At 33.1% G+C, this 18,177-nt stretch overlaps 2 protein-coding genes across 2 annotated transcripts; both read left to right on the plus strand.

Annotated features, from left to right (window-relative positions):
• The first annotated feature begins 3,435 nt into the window (after positions 1-3,435).
• Positions 3,436-6,555, plus strand: LOC130494974 (uncharacterized). Its single transcript, XM_056985862.1, has 2 exons — positions 3,436-6,070; positions 6,167-6,555. Exons 1-2 carry the CDS (start codon positions 4,015-4,017, stop codon positions 6,553-6,555), a joined length of 2,445 nt encoding a protein of 814 aa, XP_056841842.1. The 5' UTR covers positions 3,436-4,014.
• Positions 6,556-6,787: 232 nt separating this feature from the next.
• Positions 6,788-9,719, plus strand: LOC130512487 (uncharacterized). Its single transcript, XM_057010536.1, has 6 exons — positions 6,788-7,495; positions 8,166-8,390; positions 8,464-8,593; positions 8,671-8,967; positions 9,051-9,272; positions 9,337-9,719. Coding segments are annotated over exons 1-6 (1,164 nt in total). The 5' UTR covers positions 6,788-7,493; the 3' UTR covers positions 9,625-9,719.
• The last annotated feature ends 8,458 nt before the right edge of the window (positions 9,720-18,177 follow it).

The following is an 18,177-nucleotide window of genomic DNA, read 5'->3' on the forward strand; positions in this document are numbered from 1 at the left end:
AAACATCAGATTTGTTTTGCAACTTGCGTGTATTTTGCCACCCTAAACACACGAAATTAACAATGATCAAAATTGTACGAACAGATAAAACATATCTTGACAATTTAGTAAGGTGATGACTTACTATTTCATCAGGAAGAACACATTCTAGAGTTTTCCCTCCAAAACTTGTGTTTGATGTCCATCAATGGAGTAGCTTCACGTGCACTCTCCAAGCATCTTTATTGGTTTTACTTTGTGAACGTCGACATAATTTTGATTGTTTTTCATCGTTTTCTTTTTGTGAAGTCTGAATGCATGTGTAGAAAAGAAGCGTAAGAGGTGTATATATATAAGGCGAGCAAGTTGTTTTGGAAAATTATTTTATTAAGTTTAAATGCTAAGATTTCGTACGATTTAAACAATAATATATGTGAGAATATTTAGGAATAATTATGAACAATAAAGATATGGCAATTTAGTAGTTATTAACCTTTATTCTAATTCGTGGGGATCAAGTTTGAGATCTTGATTTAAATGAAGAGATACCCACGTCAAATCTTTTTAAAATTTATGAATAAATATATAAATTAGTTAAAAATTGCTAAATTTAAATTTATGTGAAAATATTTAGGAATAATTAGTGGTAACTGAGTTGCTATTAATCTCTATTCTATTTTCGTGGAGATCAAAGTGTTGGACTTTGGTTTAAATGAGAAGATCCCCATGCAAAATCTTCCAAAATTTTAGGAATAAATATGTATATACCTTTTTGATAAATAATTATGATGAATTTACAGTATTTACAAACTTAGAAAACTAACATTTAACCATTTCAGTTTTACTACTTTTTATTGTTTAAACTATGTATTTCAGCTCTGTATCGTGTTATAAAGGCGTTTGTGACCCGTAAACACGGTAGTAAGAATTTTACAAATATTTATACTTTTGTAATTTAATAATTATTTTACTTAATAATAGTGTTTCATTCTTAAATACACATAATAACTCATGAGGTGAATCACTTATATAGTTATACTGTATTTTTAAAATTATATATCAAATTTTTTTGCGAAAAGTGTTTAGATATACGAAAACAGAAAATTTCATACAAAAAATATATTTATATAAATAAATTACATTTTGTTCTTTATTTATTCAAAAATCCCTTCAAAAGAAACTATAAATAATTTTATAATTTTCTTTAACAAATTAATAACAATTATACAAAACCCAAAAATAATGTTAATTGTAATTTGGACCATAATAATCTATGATTCAAATTAAGTCCATTATTATTTTTCTTAATATACTACAACCATTTATCCAAACAACATTATATTTTTCTACTATTATCTATGTTTCCAAACAAAAGCTTAAAGTACTTTTACTTTAATAAGATAAATAAGATAGATGAGAAGTACTGAAATTAAATAAATCACATGAAGATGTGAAATCAGTTTTCTCGAAGTTTTTTTACTTAATTAGCCCCGTTGAATTCAATAATAATTTTTTTTGAACTCCTGGGCTTTGCAGAACTTTTTTTTGTAACAGCTTTAGATTTATGAACACACGAAGAATGTAGGCGGTCATTATTGGATGGATTAGGTTCAACATTCAAAACCACCAAAAGTTAGCAATAAAACCTTCAAAAACAGAGAAAACAAAAACGTTCGATCATGCACTATTGTTCTTTTCATTGTCTTTTTGAAATTTTCTGAGTAAAGACATGGAGATAAACACATGAAAAGCCGAGCCACCTAGTAGGATCACCCTAGCTATCCGTGTTTGTTTCTAGCCGTTCCTTTTTTTTTCTTTCGTTAGTTGCTTTTCGGTTAAAACATTTTGCAACCATTTTCTAAAACATTTTTTTTTTTTTTGATTAAAAGATTCCATGTGAAATAAAGACAAGGCAAATTCTTAATGATAAGATATGTAACAAAGCTCCATTAATCTTCTTGGCGATGTTTTTTTTTGGTAAAATGTTAAAATTTATACTATTTTGAGTTTTTTCCATTGTTGATTACAACTTCTTGGCGATGTTTCATTTTTTTTTGTTAAACCAAGGATTCGGGTCCGAAGGACTTGTTTTGCAATATTATCGGCCCAAACATTAGCCTTACTTCTGTCTCCTCGTCCTTCTTGGCGGAAACTTTGGCGATGTTTCACTTATCTATTGATCTTCTTTGACGAAATTCATATACTATGTTTTTTAATCAAAATTCATAACCTATATATCCAAACATGAATTTGTAAGAGCAACTATTTTTTTTGTAAAAACTAACAAAATAAATAAATGGAAATGTCAGACGAGGGAGGAAGTGGAGAGAGGCACATGGGATTATGTTCTACGAGTTTCAGAAAATATTTGTTTTGTGAGGTCTTTTTATCTCCATGCGGCGATCCGTACCCTAACTACCGAATTTCAAGACGTTTCAGCCGTAGACGTGTTTGATTTGAAGGAGATCTTCTCTTATCGGACCCATTCTTGATGTTGGATTTTCGAGATGGCCAAAATAAACAAAAGCTAGGTAGGGCACACCTATTAGCCAGTGGACCCTGAGAGACTTTTGCGTTCTCCCTTTCAGACAAAGACATTGGTGGAAGAGGCATGTGATGTAGGACCTAGTTTACATCGAACACGTCACTTTAACGCCGTCGCGTCACTGTTTATGTCACACGTATATCTCGCAAAGTCCTCTCCGGCTATTTCTTTTCATCATGTTGTTCTTTGATAAATTCACACAATAATGCATAATGATAGTGTAATATACACGTGCAAGTAATCATTCACCGCCGTCAAAAGGTTATTTTCTGAATTTTGGTCAACGAAAGAAGTTATTACAATCTTTTTTCTTTTGATCAAAAGTTTTTTTTTCCATCTGATTATTATTGATTAAGCCCAACCAAAAAGCCCAATTACACAAACATGAATCCATACAAAGCCCGAAACTAAAAGGCGAACTAAAAAAACATGGATTCTTAAGTCCAAACCCACAACCGAATAACGACCCACGCGTCTAAACAAAGCACGCGTCATCGCCACGTGTTAAACCCACCCAGATGAGAGACACCTGTCTCGTACTCACCACATCGTGACGCAATCTACGATGCACCGCCAGAAACGACGAGGACCAAAAGATTCGCCGGAGTACACCGGAGACTGAATCGCCACCACCACCATTTTTCTTCGCCTTACTTTTTTCTAAAAGAGAGCTTCATCGGACCAGCTCCGAAAACTCATCCTGAGTCAGTGAAACCTCCACCAAACTATCTCTTCCTTCTTCACCGCTTGAACCCTACGCCAGAGAGCATCCATCGTCCTATGACGAGATCTCATTCGTAGCTTCAAGCCACCAATTCTTCCAAAGAGTTTCGACCAAAACCGTTCGCCGAAACTACACCGCCGTACACCAAAGCCGGATGATCGCGTGACACTACAAGAAAACACGCTGAATTCCGACGGAGGTTCCGACGGACCAAAGTGTCGTCGGACAAATTTGACGATTTTCCGACCAATTTCTGACGGAAGCAAAAAATAAGAGGTCGTCGGAATTCCGTCAGTAAATACTGACGGAATTCCGACGAAACAGGGTTCGTCGGTATATACCGACGACTATCCGACGATATTCCGATCAACAATTATATCCGTTGGGGTCGTCAGTATTCCGTCGGTATATACCGACGGAATTCTGACGAACCCTTGTTCGTCGGCATATACCGACGACTATCTGACGATATTCTGATCAACAGATATAACCGTTGAGGTCGTCGGTATTCCGTCAGAAAATACCGACGAATTTCTGATGGACTATGTGACCGTTGCCGACAAATCCATATGACCGTTTTATAGCCGTTTAAAATTTGTAAATACCGACGGAATTCCGACGCACTGCTTTATGTCCGTCGGAATTCCGTCAGAAATTCGTCGGAAAGCCGTAACCAATTTCCTATAAATTCAACTCCTCCTCATTTCAACTCTTCACTCCTCATTCTCTCTTCATTCTCTTTGATCATAACAATTCCGTAAAAATCATGTCTTCAGGAGGTTATTATCGTTCATGGATGGATAAACCTCATTTGGATCCCAACACCAAATTGCTTACGGAAGAATACGTTCAAGGGATTAAAGAATTCATGAGGCTTGTTCAACAACAACCAGATGCAAAAAATGGTATGTTAAGATGTCCCTGCTCTAGTTGCAATAATAATAAAGTTATAGAAGAATTTAATGTTTGGACTCATTTGTATATGAAAGGGTTTTCACGTAATTACAAAGTTTGGTATCTTCATGGAGAAACTGGTTATGAATATGGTAGTACTAGCGAACCTCAGCCTATTAGTGAATTTCAGTCGGATATTAGGTTAGAAGAATCTAGAACGGATATAGATTATGGTGTAGGTACTGAGCAGATGGTACATGATCATTATAGAGGGGAAGAACCAAATCCCGAATCTAGGAGATTTTTTGACATGTTAGATGCAGGAAAACAACCTTTGTATCAAAATTGTAGAGATGGTCATTCAGCCTTATCATCTGCAACTAGATTAATGGGTATTAAGACAGACTATAATTTGGCTGAAGAATGTATGGATGCGATTACTGATTTTGTCAAAGGCATTCTACCTGAGGATAATGTTGCACCGGGTTCATACTACGAAGTTCAGAAACTGGTTGCCGGTCTTCAACTACCGTACGAAGTGATAGATGTATGTATTGACAACTGCATGATCTACTGGAGAGCGGATGAGACACGGAATGAATGCAAATTTTGTGGGAAACCTCGTTTCCAGGAGACGAGGGGAAGAGTTCCGATCCCGTTCAAAAGAATGTGGTATTTGCCTTTGACGGAAAGATTGAAGAGGTTGTATCAGTGTGAGCGCACAGCAAAAGCAATGAGATGGCATGCAGAGCATTCCACAAATGGTGAGATTAGACATCCTTCAGATGCGAAGGCTTGGAAACATTTCCAGTCAACATATCCAGAATTTGCAGAAGAGAGAAGAAATGTTTATCTTGGATTATCTACTGATGGTTTCAGCCCATTTGGAAAGCATGGAAGACAGTATTCTCTTTGGCCAGTTATTGTGACACCGTACAACCTACCGCCGAGCTTGTGCATGCGACGAGAGTTTTTGTTCCTCTCAATTCTCGTCCCCGGGCCAGAGCATCCTAAAAGATCACTAGATGTGTTTCTTCAACCACTGATATATGAGTTGCAACAACTATGGGCGCATGGTTTTGAGACATACGATGTTTCGTGCAAAGAAAACTTTCATATGCGGGCAGTACTTATGTGGACAATAAGTGACTTTCCAGCATATGGTATGTTATCTGGATGGACAACACATGGGAGACTATCATGTCCATATTGTCAAGATGACACAGCTGCTTTCCAACTAAAGAACGGAAGGAAAACGTGTTGGTTTGATTGTCACAGGCGATTTCTACCACCTGATCATCCATACCGCAGGAGTAGGAATGCATTTACGAAGAACAAGCAGGTGTTTGATGGTCCACCTGTGGAAGTTAGTGGGGAAGATTTGTTGAAGCAGTTTAGGTATTTTGATGCAGAAAGGACGCCAGATGTAGGTGGACATGAAAACATTCGAGTCAGTGCGGTTGGAGAGCTACATAACTGGCACAAAAAGAGTATTTTCTGGGATCTGCCATATTGGGAAAGTCATCTATTGCGGCATAATTTAGATGTCATGCATATTGAGAAGAACTTCTTCGACAATCTGATGAACACAGTCCTTAACATCCAAGGTAAAACGAAGGATAACTTGAAGTCAAGGTTGGATTTAGTCGATATCTGTGATCGTCCTGAACTTCATGTGGATGAGAATGGTACGGCCCCTTTTCCCATTTATCGTCTGGATGGTGCTAGAAAAGAAGAGTTCTTTGATTGGATTACAGATAAAGTGAAATTTCCTGACGGATATGCATCAAATTTGGGGAACTGCGTTGATAGAAGCGAAGGAAAGTTTACTGGCTTGAAGAGTCATGATTGTCATGTAATTATGCAGCGCCTCCTTCCGTTTGCTTTTTCAGCATTATTGCCACGTAATGTTCATGAAGCAATTGCAGGTATCTTTTATTTTTACAGTTTAATTTATTTTTATATTTAACAGTTATGCTTATATAAACTAATACTTATGAAATCTATGTCTTTTATCTATGTAGGGATAAGTGTTTTCTTCCGCGATTTATGCAGCAGAGTAGTGACTGAAGAGGGTATTAATAATTTGAAGACAAACGCTCCAGTCAGCATGTGCAACCTCGAGAAGATATTTCCTCCATCATTCTTTGATGTTATGGAACATCTTGTTATTCATCTCGCAAGAGAATTGGAACTTGGTGGTCCTGTGCAGTACAGATGGATGTATATTTTTGAGCGTTATATGCATCATCTGAAGAAGATGGTCAAAAATTTAAGCCGGGTGGAAGGATCTATAGTGGCAGATGTTGAATTCGTTGAGAATTTTACTGAGTTTGGACTTGATGCTGTTGTACATTCGGAGCCAGAAGCTGAGGTTGGGGAGTTTGATGAAGATTCAGAAGATTCGGATTAGGTTTTTTTTTTTTTTTTTTTTCCTCGGTCCGTCGGAATTCCGTCGGCATATACCGACGGATTACCGATGAACCAGGCTAGTTCGTCGGTAATCCATCGGTATATTGCGACGGAGTTCCGACGACATAGGGTTTCAATGATGTTTGTATACTTCCTCGTTAATTCGTCAGTATATTCCGACGACATACCGACGAACTGGTCGAGTTCGTCGGTATGTCGTCGGAATATACTGACGAATTAACGAGGACTTGTGTTTGAAAACAATTTCAAACATATAAATCTATAAATTTAGATGCCAAAACAACAAAAATAACACATAATAAGTTTTTAGTATAGTATTAGATCGCAACCATTCAAATATAACAACTCATAAAATAAGTGTTTATGCATATCAATGTTTTTATAACATCTCATCTTAACACTCATATACTTATACAATCATATTCATCTAATCTTACTACAAAAAAATGTTATTGTGTAAAATTGTGTTATAAAAACATTTTTATTGTTAAATATTTATGCAAATACTATATATATTATCAGAGATTAGGATTTTGCATTTAGAAACTTGTAATCAACCCCTAAACACTATGTCGTCGGAATTCCCTCGGTAAAGTTTGTCAGTATTCCGTCGGAAAACACTGACGAACCCGTGTCCGTCGGAAATTTTATTCACCCGGGAAACTAAACCGCGTGAAAATTTTCGCGCACCTCGAATTGGTTTATATTTAATGATTCCGACGGAATACTGACGAACCCGTGTCCGTCGGAATCATCAAATATAATTAACCCTTCTTCTTCCTTCTTCGTTATTTCCGCCTCTCTCTCTATCCTCTCCGCCGTTTCTCTCTCTTTGAAGGCGATTCCGGTGGTTTTCGAGCTCCCATCCCCGGCGATTCCTCTACCCACGCTCATATCTCTTCCCCCAAACCCGAAATCATGTAAGAATCATCCTAACCTTTGTTTATTTCAATTTTTTAGGGTTTTGGATGTTAGATCTCCGATTTGTTCTTGTTTGATTGAATGTTTTAGGATTGAATGGATTGTTTAGGATATATAAGTTAGGATTGTTGTTGTTTTAATTTTTTTCTGGAATTATTTTGTGTTTTTGTTAAATTCAAAACGTTTTACTATTTTTTAAAACGTTTTTTGATATTTAAAAACGTTTTTTGATATTTAAAAACGTTTTTTTCAAGTTTACAGTTTAAACTATGTATTATTTAAAACGTTTTTTTTTTTTTGATTTTTAGAAACGTTTTTTTTGATTTTTAAAAACGTTTTTTGATTTTTAAAAATGATTTTTGATTTTTAAAAACGTTTTTTGATATTTAAAAACGTTTTTTCAAGTTTACAGTTTAAACTATGTATTATTTAAAACGTTTTATTTTTTGGTTGATTTTTAGAAACGTTTTTGATTTTTAAAAACGTTTTTTGATTTTTAAAAATGATTTTTGATTTTTAAAAACGTTTTTCGATTTTTAAAAATATTTAACAACCCTTTTCAATATTTATAAAAATTATAATTTTTTATATTTTTATATATATATATATATATAAATCATTTTTTATGTAAAAATCATTTTAATTAATTTGATGTATTAATTTTTTTAGGTCCGAGGAATCACCCCGCCCTGCAGCCCGTCGACGTAGTTCGGTGAGCTCTTCCCGTGCATCGGGATCGTCTCACGAACAAAACTCGTTTCCCGCATATATTCCCGCTCCACCTCCCGCTCAACAGAATCCGGGGGTCATGCCAGTTGAACTATTGGTTCAACAACCGGGTCGAGAGCATCTCCCGGTTCTCCATCCCACCCCACGACGAGGACATAGCACTTGGTTAGTATTTTTTTTATTTGTTGCATTATGTTTTTTTCCATTAATTAACTTGTTAACTTGTATTTTTTTAAAGGTTCACCAAGTCGAGTAATGGCATTAGCAGGAGCATCAACCAGATGATGTATTCCATGCTCCAAATTGGATATACGAAGTGGAGTGAGATCCCTCAAGAAGACCAAGAGTTGTGGTTTCGTCAATTTGCGGTAATAACTCTTCATTTTTTAAAATTACTTACATTTTTTTAATATATCTACTTATTAAAATTATGTGTGTTTTGTAGCAAGAGTTCAACTGGCACCCCGATCACACGGAAACAGTCCGTATTAGATTCAAAGCTAAGGCCATGGACTCTTATACAAAGCAAGTGAATGCGTGGAAGAAAGTTTGGCAGAAGAACAAGAGGCCACGGAACATCAACGGGAGGGTGTTCGAGCAGTTGGTAGCTCATTGGCAGAAGGACGAAACTGCAGAGACGTCTTCTAGGAACTCTAAGAACCGGAAGAGCGATCGTGGCGGGAAAGGTATGTATGTGCACAACCTCGGGGCTTGCTCTATGTCTACTAAGGAAGATGAACTTGTAAGTTTTTTTTATTATTTATCTTTATGTTTATTTATATAAATATTTTATATATTCCTTGGCTAATAATGGTGGTTTTTTAGATCGAAGCAAATGACGGTAATCCCGTTGATCGACTCCAACTCATTAAGGTGGCTCACACTAACAAGAAGACGGGTCAAATTCAGGACCTCTTGATCAAAGATGTCGTTGATTTGGTGGAAACTGAAATAGCATCTCAATCTCAGCCTCTCTCTGATGACGGCGATTCAGTGGGAGCTTCAACCAACTTGTCCCGATTGCAAATCAATGAGATGGTTGAAAAGGTAATTTTTTTTTATTAATATATTCATTTTATAATGTAGTTTACTAACTTAAAATATTTTGTAGGCTGTTCCTAAAAGGAAAGGAGGCTTTTTAGTTGGATTGGCCCGCCGTGCTTCTTCGTATCCGGCATCTTCTTCGCAGGCTCCGTATGCCGATCCCATGATTCTCGATGAGCTACATGACAAAGGTGAACGGATTGTGGCATTGGAGGAGCAGAACGCCACTATCCAAGCTGAGAATGCCACTATCCTTGCTGAGAATGCCACTATCCTTGCTGAGTTGGCATCCCAAAAGAAGACCAACGCCGAGATAATGGAGAAGCTAAACCGTTTATTTGCTTCGAGTTCTTAGTTTTTTTCTGAATTTTAAAACTTTCTGAATGTTTTTTTTTAATATTTCGGTTTGTATGAATTTAAATTCTATAATATTATTAGTTTTCAATTTCAGATTTATTTTAATTAAATTTATAAAATTGCAAAATTTTATTCTATAATAAAAATATTTAAAAATGCAAAATATAAATTCTATATTGAAAAATTGGAAATACTGACGAACCATGTCCCTCGGAAAATACCGACGAACCGCGGTCCTCGGAAAATACCGACGAACCTGTCCCTCGGAAAATACCGACGAACCTGTCCCTCGGAAATTACCGACGAACAATGTCGTCGGAAAATACTGACGAACGTAGTCGTCGGTATTTACCGAGGGACCGAGTTCGTCGGTATTTCCGAGGGACAGGTTCGTCGGTATTTTCCGAGGGACCTAGTTCGTCAGTATTTTCCAATTTTCCGAGGACCGCTGTTGTCGGAGCTGTTATCGGAATGTGGTCAGAAGTTCGTCAGAATATAGTTTCTCGGCATTCGTCAGAAATTCGTCGGTGTGGCTGACGAAATTCCGACGAAGTTCGAAATTCCGACGAAATGATACCGACGGACAGTTTCGTCAGATATTCGTCAAAATATGTCTATTCCGACGATATTCTGACGAATTCGTCCGTCAGTATCCGCCTGCTTTCTTGTAGTGTGAGAAGAATCGCGAACCACCGAAGTCTAAGCTGGCTACGCAGCATCAAAGAAACCACCGCATACCAGAATCTTTGTCCGTTAGTCAGGAAGATGAACTGTCGACGAAATCGCCGACACCGGAAACCATCGCGACTCTTTTTCTCTCACAGAATCTCAAGAGAGAGGAGAGAGAAAAAGTCTACCATTCCCGACCTGATTGTAAATATCCGGTTTTTTTTATCAAAAGTTAATAATAGAGAATAAACCGTGTGGAACTTCACAATATATAAAGTAACGAAGCTCCTTCGTTAAAGGAACTGAGAAAAGATGCTGGCCAACAAGAGCAATAGCAAGAAAGATAGATTTCGGGTAAGCACAACAAGACAAGATAAATTTGACCAAGAAAAGATCTATTAACAAACAAATAAAAACTATAAAAGAGCAAATAAATTCTATAATCAGAGCTGTTTAGCAAACAATTTTTTTTCAGAGCTTATCTAATCAAAGCTCTTCAACAAACAAATAAATATCTCTTAAGAGCGAATCTTTTAGAGATTTGGTTATATGACAAAATCGTCATTGAAGTAAAAATTATTTATACTAATTATGTTAACTATATTTATATTAGGTTTTAGTTTTCAATAAACAATTCGATATGCGGCCAGCTAGTGAACCGATTCAACAACTTGATTGAACTTATTTTTTTTAATAGAAAAGAAGTTTCAAAAAATAATTGTTTTACGTCGACTTCATTTCTCCTACGTCAACAAATCATCCCTTGTTTCTTCAAAAAAAACAAATCATCCCTTGTTTCGGGATTAAAACTGTAGTCATGTCATACTAAACTCAAATGGGAGGTATCGTAGTAGTTAATATTTTAGGAAATAGTATAATTCCCTAAAAATATAAACAAATAAAGTTGTTCACGTAAACTTCCACTGCCATTCATCTTTTAATCCAATACTAGATATTGACCCGCCCTTTCAAAGGGCGGGTATATTTTTTATCTTTATTTTTTTGTTTTAAAATTTAATAGTATTGATGGTAACTATATTAAATATGTCAATTTGTATTACTAATATTTCTGTCATATGTATTTCAGAAATTATTTTAAAACTTTATTCCTAAAGTTTGCAACATATTATATTTTCTTATTAGTTACCTGTTATAGTCAGTCAAAAATATTCATACGAAAAAAATCCGACTCCTAATCGATCCAAAAATTAAAGTTACTATATCAGATCTGATATATATAATTAAGTGGTTCATAAAGTATTATATCCAAAACCAATGTCAAACCTAACACGCATCAGAAATTGTTTAATTTTTTTTGAAAAGCGTTTAGAGATTTTATTTTTTAATATATTATGCTATTTATATATGTAAATGGGTTAATATGGTATTTACTAACTTTAAATAAAACCACATTTAATAAATATTTTTAATCAATTAACCTATTTAAAACCCGTTAACTAAATGAATTTATATAAATATTTATTTCTATTAATAGTTCACTTAATCCGTTAACCTTATTTTAAAATCATGGGCATTGTTAACTGATAATTTAATAACTGTGTAAATTTTTTGAAATTTGAATGAATAAATAAATGTCTGGTTGAATAACTATCAATTTCTTAGACTAAGATGTAAGTTATGTTGTTGTAGTGTGATAAAGATTTTTTTTAAATATATCTAAGTTTATTATAATTAAATTTATATTTTGATTATATATCTACATTTAAATGTTATATAATAAGTATTATTTCGTTCAAAATATTTTATATTTAATGTTCTAATGAAAATAGTTTTAATAATGAAAGTAACAGGAAATCATAAAATAATCGGAGATTAATCAAGAATTAGTTTTTAAATATTTCTTAATTTTGGATAATATATCAATTACATAAGGTTTTAAATTATTTCGCATTGACCAAATTTGTTTTACAATTTTTAATATAATAATATATGTTTTTGTTATAACTGTCTAAAAATATAATAATTCATTCCCTGAGATTTTGGCATGGTTTTCTGATTTAGATATTCTTTATTTTAATATAGTATTGATATATATATATATATATATATATTTAAATTTAAAATATTATTAAGAAAAGATAATTCTTATGTTAACTATGGTAATGGAGGCTTATATAAACGTATTCCGTCCTCTATTAAAAATTAATATGTTTGTTATATATTTGAATGCATCTTTTAGTAACTTGATTCTTACCCAAAACAAAACGCTAATTGAAAGAATTGTTGTAGTCTAGTGGTAACCGAGGTGGCTTTCACTAAAGATATTTTGGGTTCGAAGCTTGAGATCATTTTTTCCCGTTTTTCATTGTTTTTTTCATTAATGGCAAACATGTAAATACTTTATCTTCTTCATTTAAGGGTTTCTATCTTTCTGCAGATTTTTTTTCTCCAGCGCCACCTAGCATTTTAACGTAATGGCCGAGTTTGATGGAAACGTCACGGGCTATCACCGCTACCGCTCCACCGTCCATAAATCGGTTGTTTTATCTACGTTTTTGAATCAATATTTATCCATTGCAGTTGACCCTCATCGTGGTGTAAAGGAAGCACAATTTATTACCGATATAAAACTTAGATTCATTAGTTTACAAATTATTGCATGAATAATTTCCGAGAAACATAACTGTTTTTTGCTGGGTTTCTAGGTTAAATCCTAAGAAATTGACAGTTCATCAAAATCGAAGAATTAATCGATATGATTTTTGGAAGAAGATTGATAACTGCTTTTGTTATAGATCTCATTAAAAAGAACAGTGGTTAGTGATTTAATTAAAGTAAATACAGTTATAAATTAATCAGTTATTGATTAATTTTATAGATAGATCACGTGAAAAAAAAAATTGGATCCAACTAATATTAGTTGGTCATACTTCAACTTTAATAGTATTGATATGCGCACTGCAATGATTAAAACAAATTGAAGTAATTATGAATCCTAGCCATAATTGGCTGTCTGATGATCGATAATTTAGAATAGAAGCGAAGGGAATAATCGATCATTAGCTAATACTTGGGGTGACATGCTCCACTGTGTCTAAACAATGCTGATATTGTAGTCTTTAGGGCATCTTTGCCTTTTTCCCACTTTTGGTTTTCGTATCATTGGTGTTCTTCTTAACAATCGTATCTTTGATGTTCCGCAGCATACATCAGTTTACTCATCTATCTCGGCTAATTTTTTTGGGTAGAATCTATCTCGCCTAATTGAAGTTATAGAATGCATGCTTCTCGAATCATTGTATTTATGTACGCTATTGTATATTACATGCAGCATGTCCAGCTATAGTACGCGGCCATACATCCCACCAGACCACCAAACAATAATATTCTTTTTACCAAAATATGATTATAACTCACTGACTCTAATCTCGACGCATACGAAAAAAAACTTCGATACGCCATTATCTTTACACAAGCATATTTTATTTTTATTCTCGCGTATTTTAATATTGTTTAGCTCAATGGGATGCTTTCTAAGTAGAAATTAAATTATTATATAACTTCATTTTATGCACATATAAAGTAGCTTTGCTCTTGTATCTGTCTAGTTTACTCTCTAAGTTACACTAGTCTAGAAATTCGATACTCCTACTTATTAACTAATATTGTTAATGTCCTTAATGACAACCAACGGCTGAAGCATATGTACAACTCGCTATTTTTTTTTTGTGGTTGGTTATGTACAAGCCGTTGGTTATTTTTATTTTTTTGATTAAGAAATAAAAATAACCAATCCAACGAAGAACACACAAATCTCAATGGCTCTGGTACATAATTTCTTTAACGAATAAAAGATAAATAAATAGTAATAAATAGGTAGATGGAGAGATTCTAGTTTTGGTCGAGAATTTTGTATAATGCCAACTTGATGCTGCCCAAGTTCCCAACCGTGCATGTGCACTTCGACCCGCAGGATATATGCTGTTTCCAGATCTTTATTTTAAAATACATAGCTAATAGAAAACGGAACTTCGTTGAATTGGTATTTGATTGGGATTTGATAACTGTCAAAAAAAGTTAACTTCGGACGACAAAAAAACAATGTTTTTTTTGTCTCAACACCACATAATTTACAACATTCATCCAACATATATAACTGTAATAGAAGTTGAATAATATTCCATGTGTACCACAATAAATGAATTTTAAAGTTTTTTGCACATGGAATTAGGACTTTTTATTTATTTTTTTCATTTCTTTAAAAATATCAATAATTACAGATAATTCAATCAATAAAAATTCATACTGCACAATACAAATGGTCAAAAACATCAAATTACATCTAATTTTTATATAAACTTAAAAACATCACTTAAATTGAAACAAAAAAATTAAAAGACCAATCAAAGTCATACAGAGGAAGTAATATGTGACAGTTGTAAAAGCTTTGGTAGTTTTAGACTTTTAGTGGTCGTGCTAAAGAAAATAATTGCGAAGTTACTAGCAGTAATCGTGAAAGCAAATACTCTCCCAGGTCGAGGAAAAAAAAAACAAGCTTGGGTTTTGTCATGTCACAACACGGGACCCACATTGATCCCCCGATTTACTCGTCAGCCAATTTTGACTCTTGCGGTCACGTACGCAGCAGTAACTCTTCGCCCTTTCCATACGACTCGGAGTTAATACTCAATCCACCGGGCACCGACTCGGCTCATTTCATCCCCACTCAGCTCAAACTGCATTCATCCTATAAAACGTAAACTATCGATTATTATTGAATAATATTAGTACATTTTTTTTAAAAAAGTTAATATTAGTACATTTTATCACCGTGACATGTATATTTTATAGTTGTGCCTAACTGATCGATCGTCGATAACTAACATGCCAATTTAAATTGTTGCAAAGTTAAATTGTGATATTAGTAAACAATACTCCTTCTTCCAAATTGTAAGTAGTTTTAGTTAAAAGCATTAATATTAAGAAAAGTAATTATTTGTTAAAAAATATCATTTAATGTATTATTTCAACCAATAATAAAATAACTAACATTATTTAGTTGGTCACACACTATTCAATGAATATAAAGTTGCTTTGAAATGTTAAAACTACTTATATTGTGAAACAATTTTTTACGGAGGGAGTACAGAATTTCTCCGATAGTATTTATCAATTTCCTTGGTTTGCTATGCAAAGTAACCCCTAGCACATTATATTAAATGTTCATTTTCGGATGGCCGTCGCTGTCACTCACTTTTTCTTTTCTTCACGTGATAGTATAACTTGATGTAACAAACTGGTTCATTTTGAGGAACTGGATATAACCCACAAATTTCGAAATTCAGTTCAGTCAATGCCTTGTGAGTTGATTCATAAAGTACAGCTTGACTAGTATGTTTGTTATTTTGGTCTAGCTCACCTGAACAATGCAGATACACAGATAGTTGCACTCTATATATATTTCAAAATTATTAATCTTTTAAGATTTTTACACTCCAATTAAAAACTATTAATTTCATTCAATTCAATTTATTCCATTTTTCTAAAAACAACAATAATTACAATTAGTCTAACCAAAAAAATCATACTGCAAAATACAGATGGTTTTAACCATCAAATTATTATTTTTTACATAAAAACTTGAAAATATCATTTAAAATAAAGCAAAAAATAATGGTGAATATCACTGGTCTCTAACGGAGGCGACTTCACAGGCAATATTTTTATAACCTCCCTTCATTTCTTACAACTACCATTCACCATTATTTCTCGTACTCTCTTTGGAAGCATGCATGTTTGGCAAATTCCCATAGTTTGTCCATTAAAATATATGTTGGTTTCTTTCCGTTTTTTTTCTTCACACGGCTTTTAGATATTTAGACCGGGTCATTTTATCCATTGCCAAGTCTTGATTGATAATATCTCTTTTATTATCATATTGAGAAGGAGACGTGAAGATGATATATGGGAATGGGATCCAATATGTTTGAAACAAGTCTATGAATTTGTTATGGAAACTCCGGCCACCAATAAAACCACCATGGATTCAATATGAAAAAAAGAACTAGAGACAAGAGGAAGAGATACGATGTCGGTTAACCAATTTCTTTTCAACACTTATAATTTGATACAAAATTTTTGGTATCAAAATATTTGTTTGAAATCATGGAATGCATCTCCAAAAATCAGCAATATGAAGTTTCTTTATTATATGGGCTCTTTATAATCGTCTAAATTTTTTCATTCCAATTTTTATTTTTTTATAGTTGAATCAATACATTGGATTCTAAACCTAAATATATTTGTAGATCTAAATTGAAATGAGAACAATGTAATACAATAAAAAGATAGGATATTTAAAGCGAGACAAAGATTTCAAGTTAGTAGGAAGCTCTATCATCATTTTAGTTAGGGAAAATTTGGAGAAATACATTTGTATGACATTTTATTTTGAAAACTACACTTCTATTTTACTTTTTTGAAAACTACACTTCTATGTAAATAAAATAACTAAATTATCCAATCTTGAAATCTATAATTATTATGGTGATTTTTAATATCTAAAAATAAAGAATATCTTCGCCTATGTCTTTTTTTCCAGTTGGTGGATATGTTGGATAATTACTCTAGTGATTTTGCCTTAGCATCAAAGTGTTTATTCTTCAGATTCTTTTGTTATAATGCGATGGTTTTGTAATTGCATCCACGGGTTTTGAATTCTTTAATGAGGTTATCATTGTTATATTACTGCAGTTATCTTTCCTTAAAAATTGAAAATCATCTCTTTGGATCGTTTTTCTTTGTCTAGATTTTATATATATGCAAAATAACAATAAAATAAATAAAAGTTTTCAAAAATAAATAACAATCCAACTTTTATCCAATCTAAATCGGGTTATTGAATTTCAACAAAATTATATATGTTGGGTGAACAAAAATTGTTTTATGTGAGGAATGAAAGTTATTGACATATTGTGCAACGTTTTTTTGAAAGATTTATAAAATGATTTGCAGACATAAACTTTAAACTTTGTTTACGAATTTCAAGTGCTATTTTATAATGGTGATAATAGTATTATTGAATTTGTGCTTTAGTTATTAAAACAAAAAAATTTAGTTAAGATATGGATAAAAATGTCTTATCACATTTACTAAAGTGTAGTTTTCAAAAAATAAAAGTTAAAGTGTATATTTCAGTTTTCGAAATATAAATAGGGTATTTTTCAAATTGTCCCTTTTAGTTATATGTATTTATTTAGTTCAGTTATAATCTAAGTAATAAATAAGTTTCAGTTGTTAAAAAAAAATGAAGCAAAAAAATAAGTTTCAGTTGTTAAAAAAAAATGAAGCAAAAAATATTGCTAAAGTACTTTTTGTTTTATACATATCTCTATGGATAAAGTGGCTTTGGACATTGTCAGAAAGGGGATTATGAGCTTGAGTGTTCCAACCTCTCTCACCACATCACTAAAAAACCATTTAATGTTACACTTGGGTTATAATGGGCCTTTATCTCATCTTTTTATTTAATGGGCCTTCTGTTATCTATAAAACCCAACTTAGCTTTGAAACATGTTTTCTTTTTTCATTATGGAGCCGCCACTCGTGTTTGATTAAAGGGTTTACTGGTTTTCCCGCTACCACCCGCAAACGCAGTTTTTACGGTTGGTAGCGGTTGATAGCGTTTCAAAACAATCATACAAACCGCTACAAATCGCTTTAAACCGCTCCGAACATCTTAAAATCAAAAGCTGATTCCAGTTAGCATTTGCGATTGCGGGCAGTTACAGTTGGATAAAAAAATATTAAACTTTTTTTTCTAAATATTTTAAACTTAAAAATTTAAAATTTAAAATATTATAAATAAAAATATATACACATTTTATATATTAATTTAAATTCACAAACAATATAGTATTTT

This window comes from Raphanus sativus, chromosome 5 (genome assembly GCF_000801105.2).
Source record: "Raphanus sativus cultivar WK10039 chromosome 5, ASM80110v3, whole genome shotgun sequence".
In the NCBI taxonomy this organism is placed as follows: Eukaryota; Viridiplantae; Streptophyta; class Magnoliopsida; order Brassicales; family Brassicaceae; genus Raphanus; species Raphanus sativus.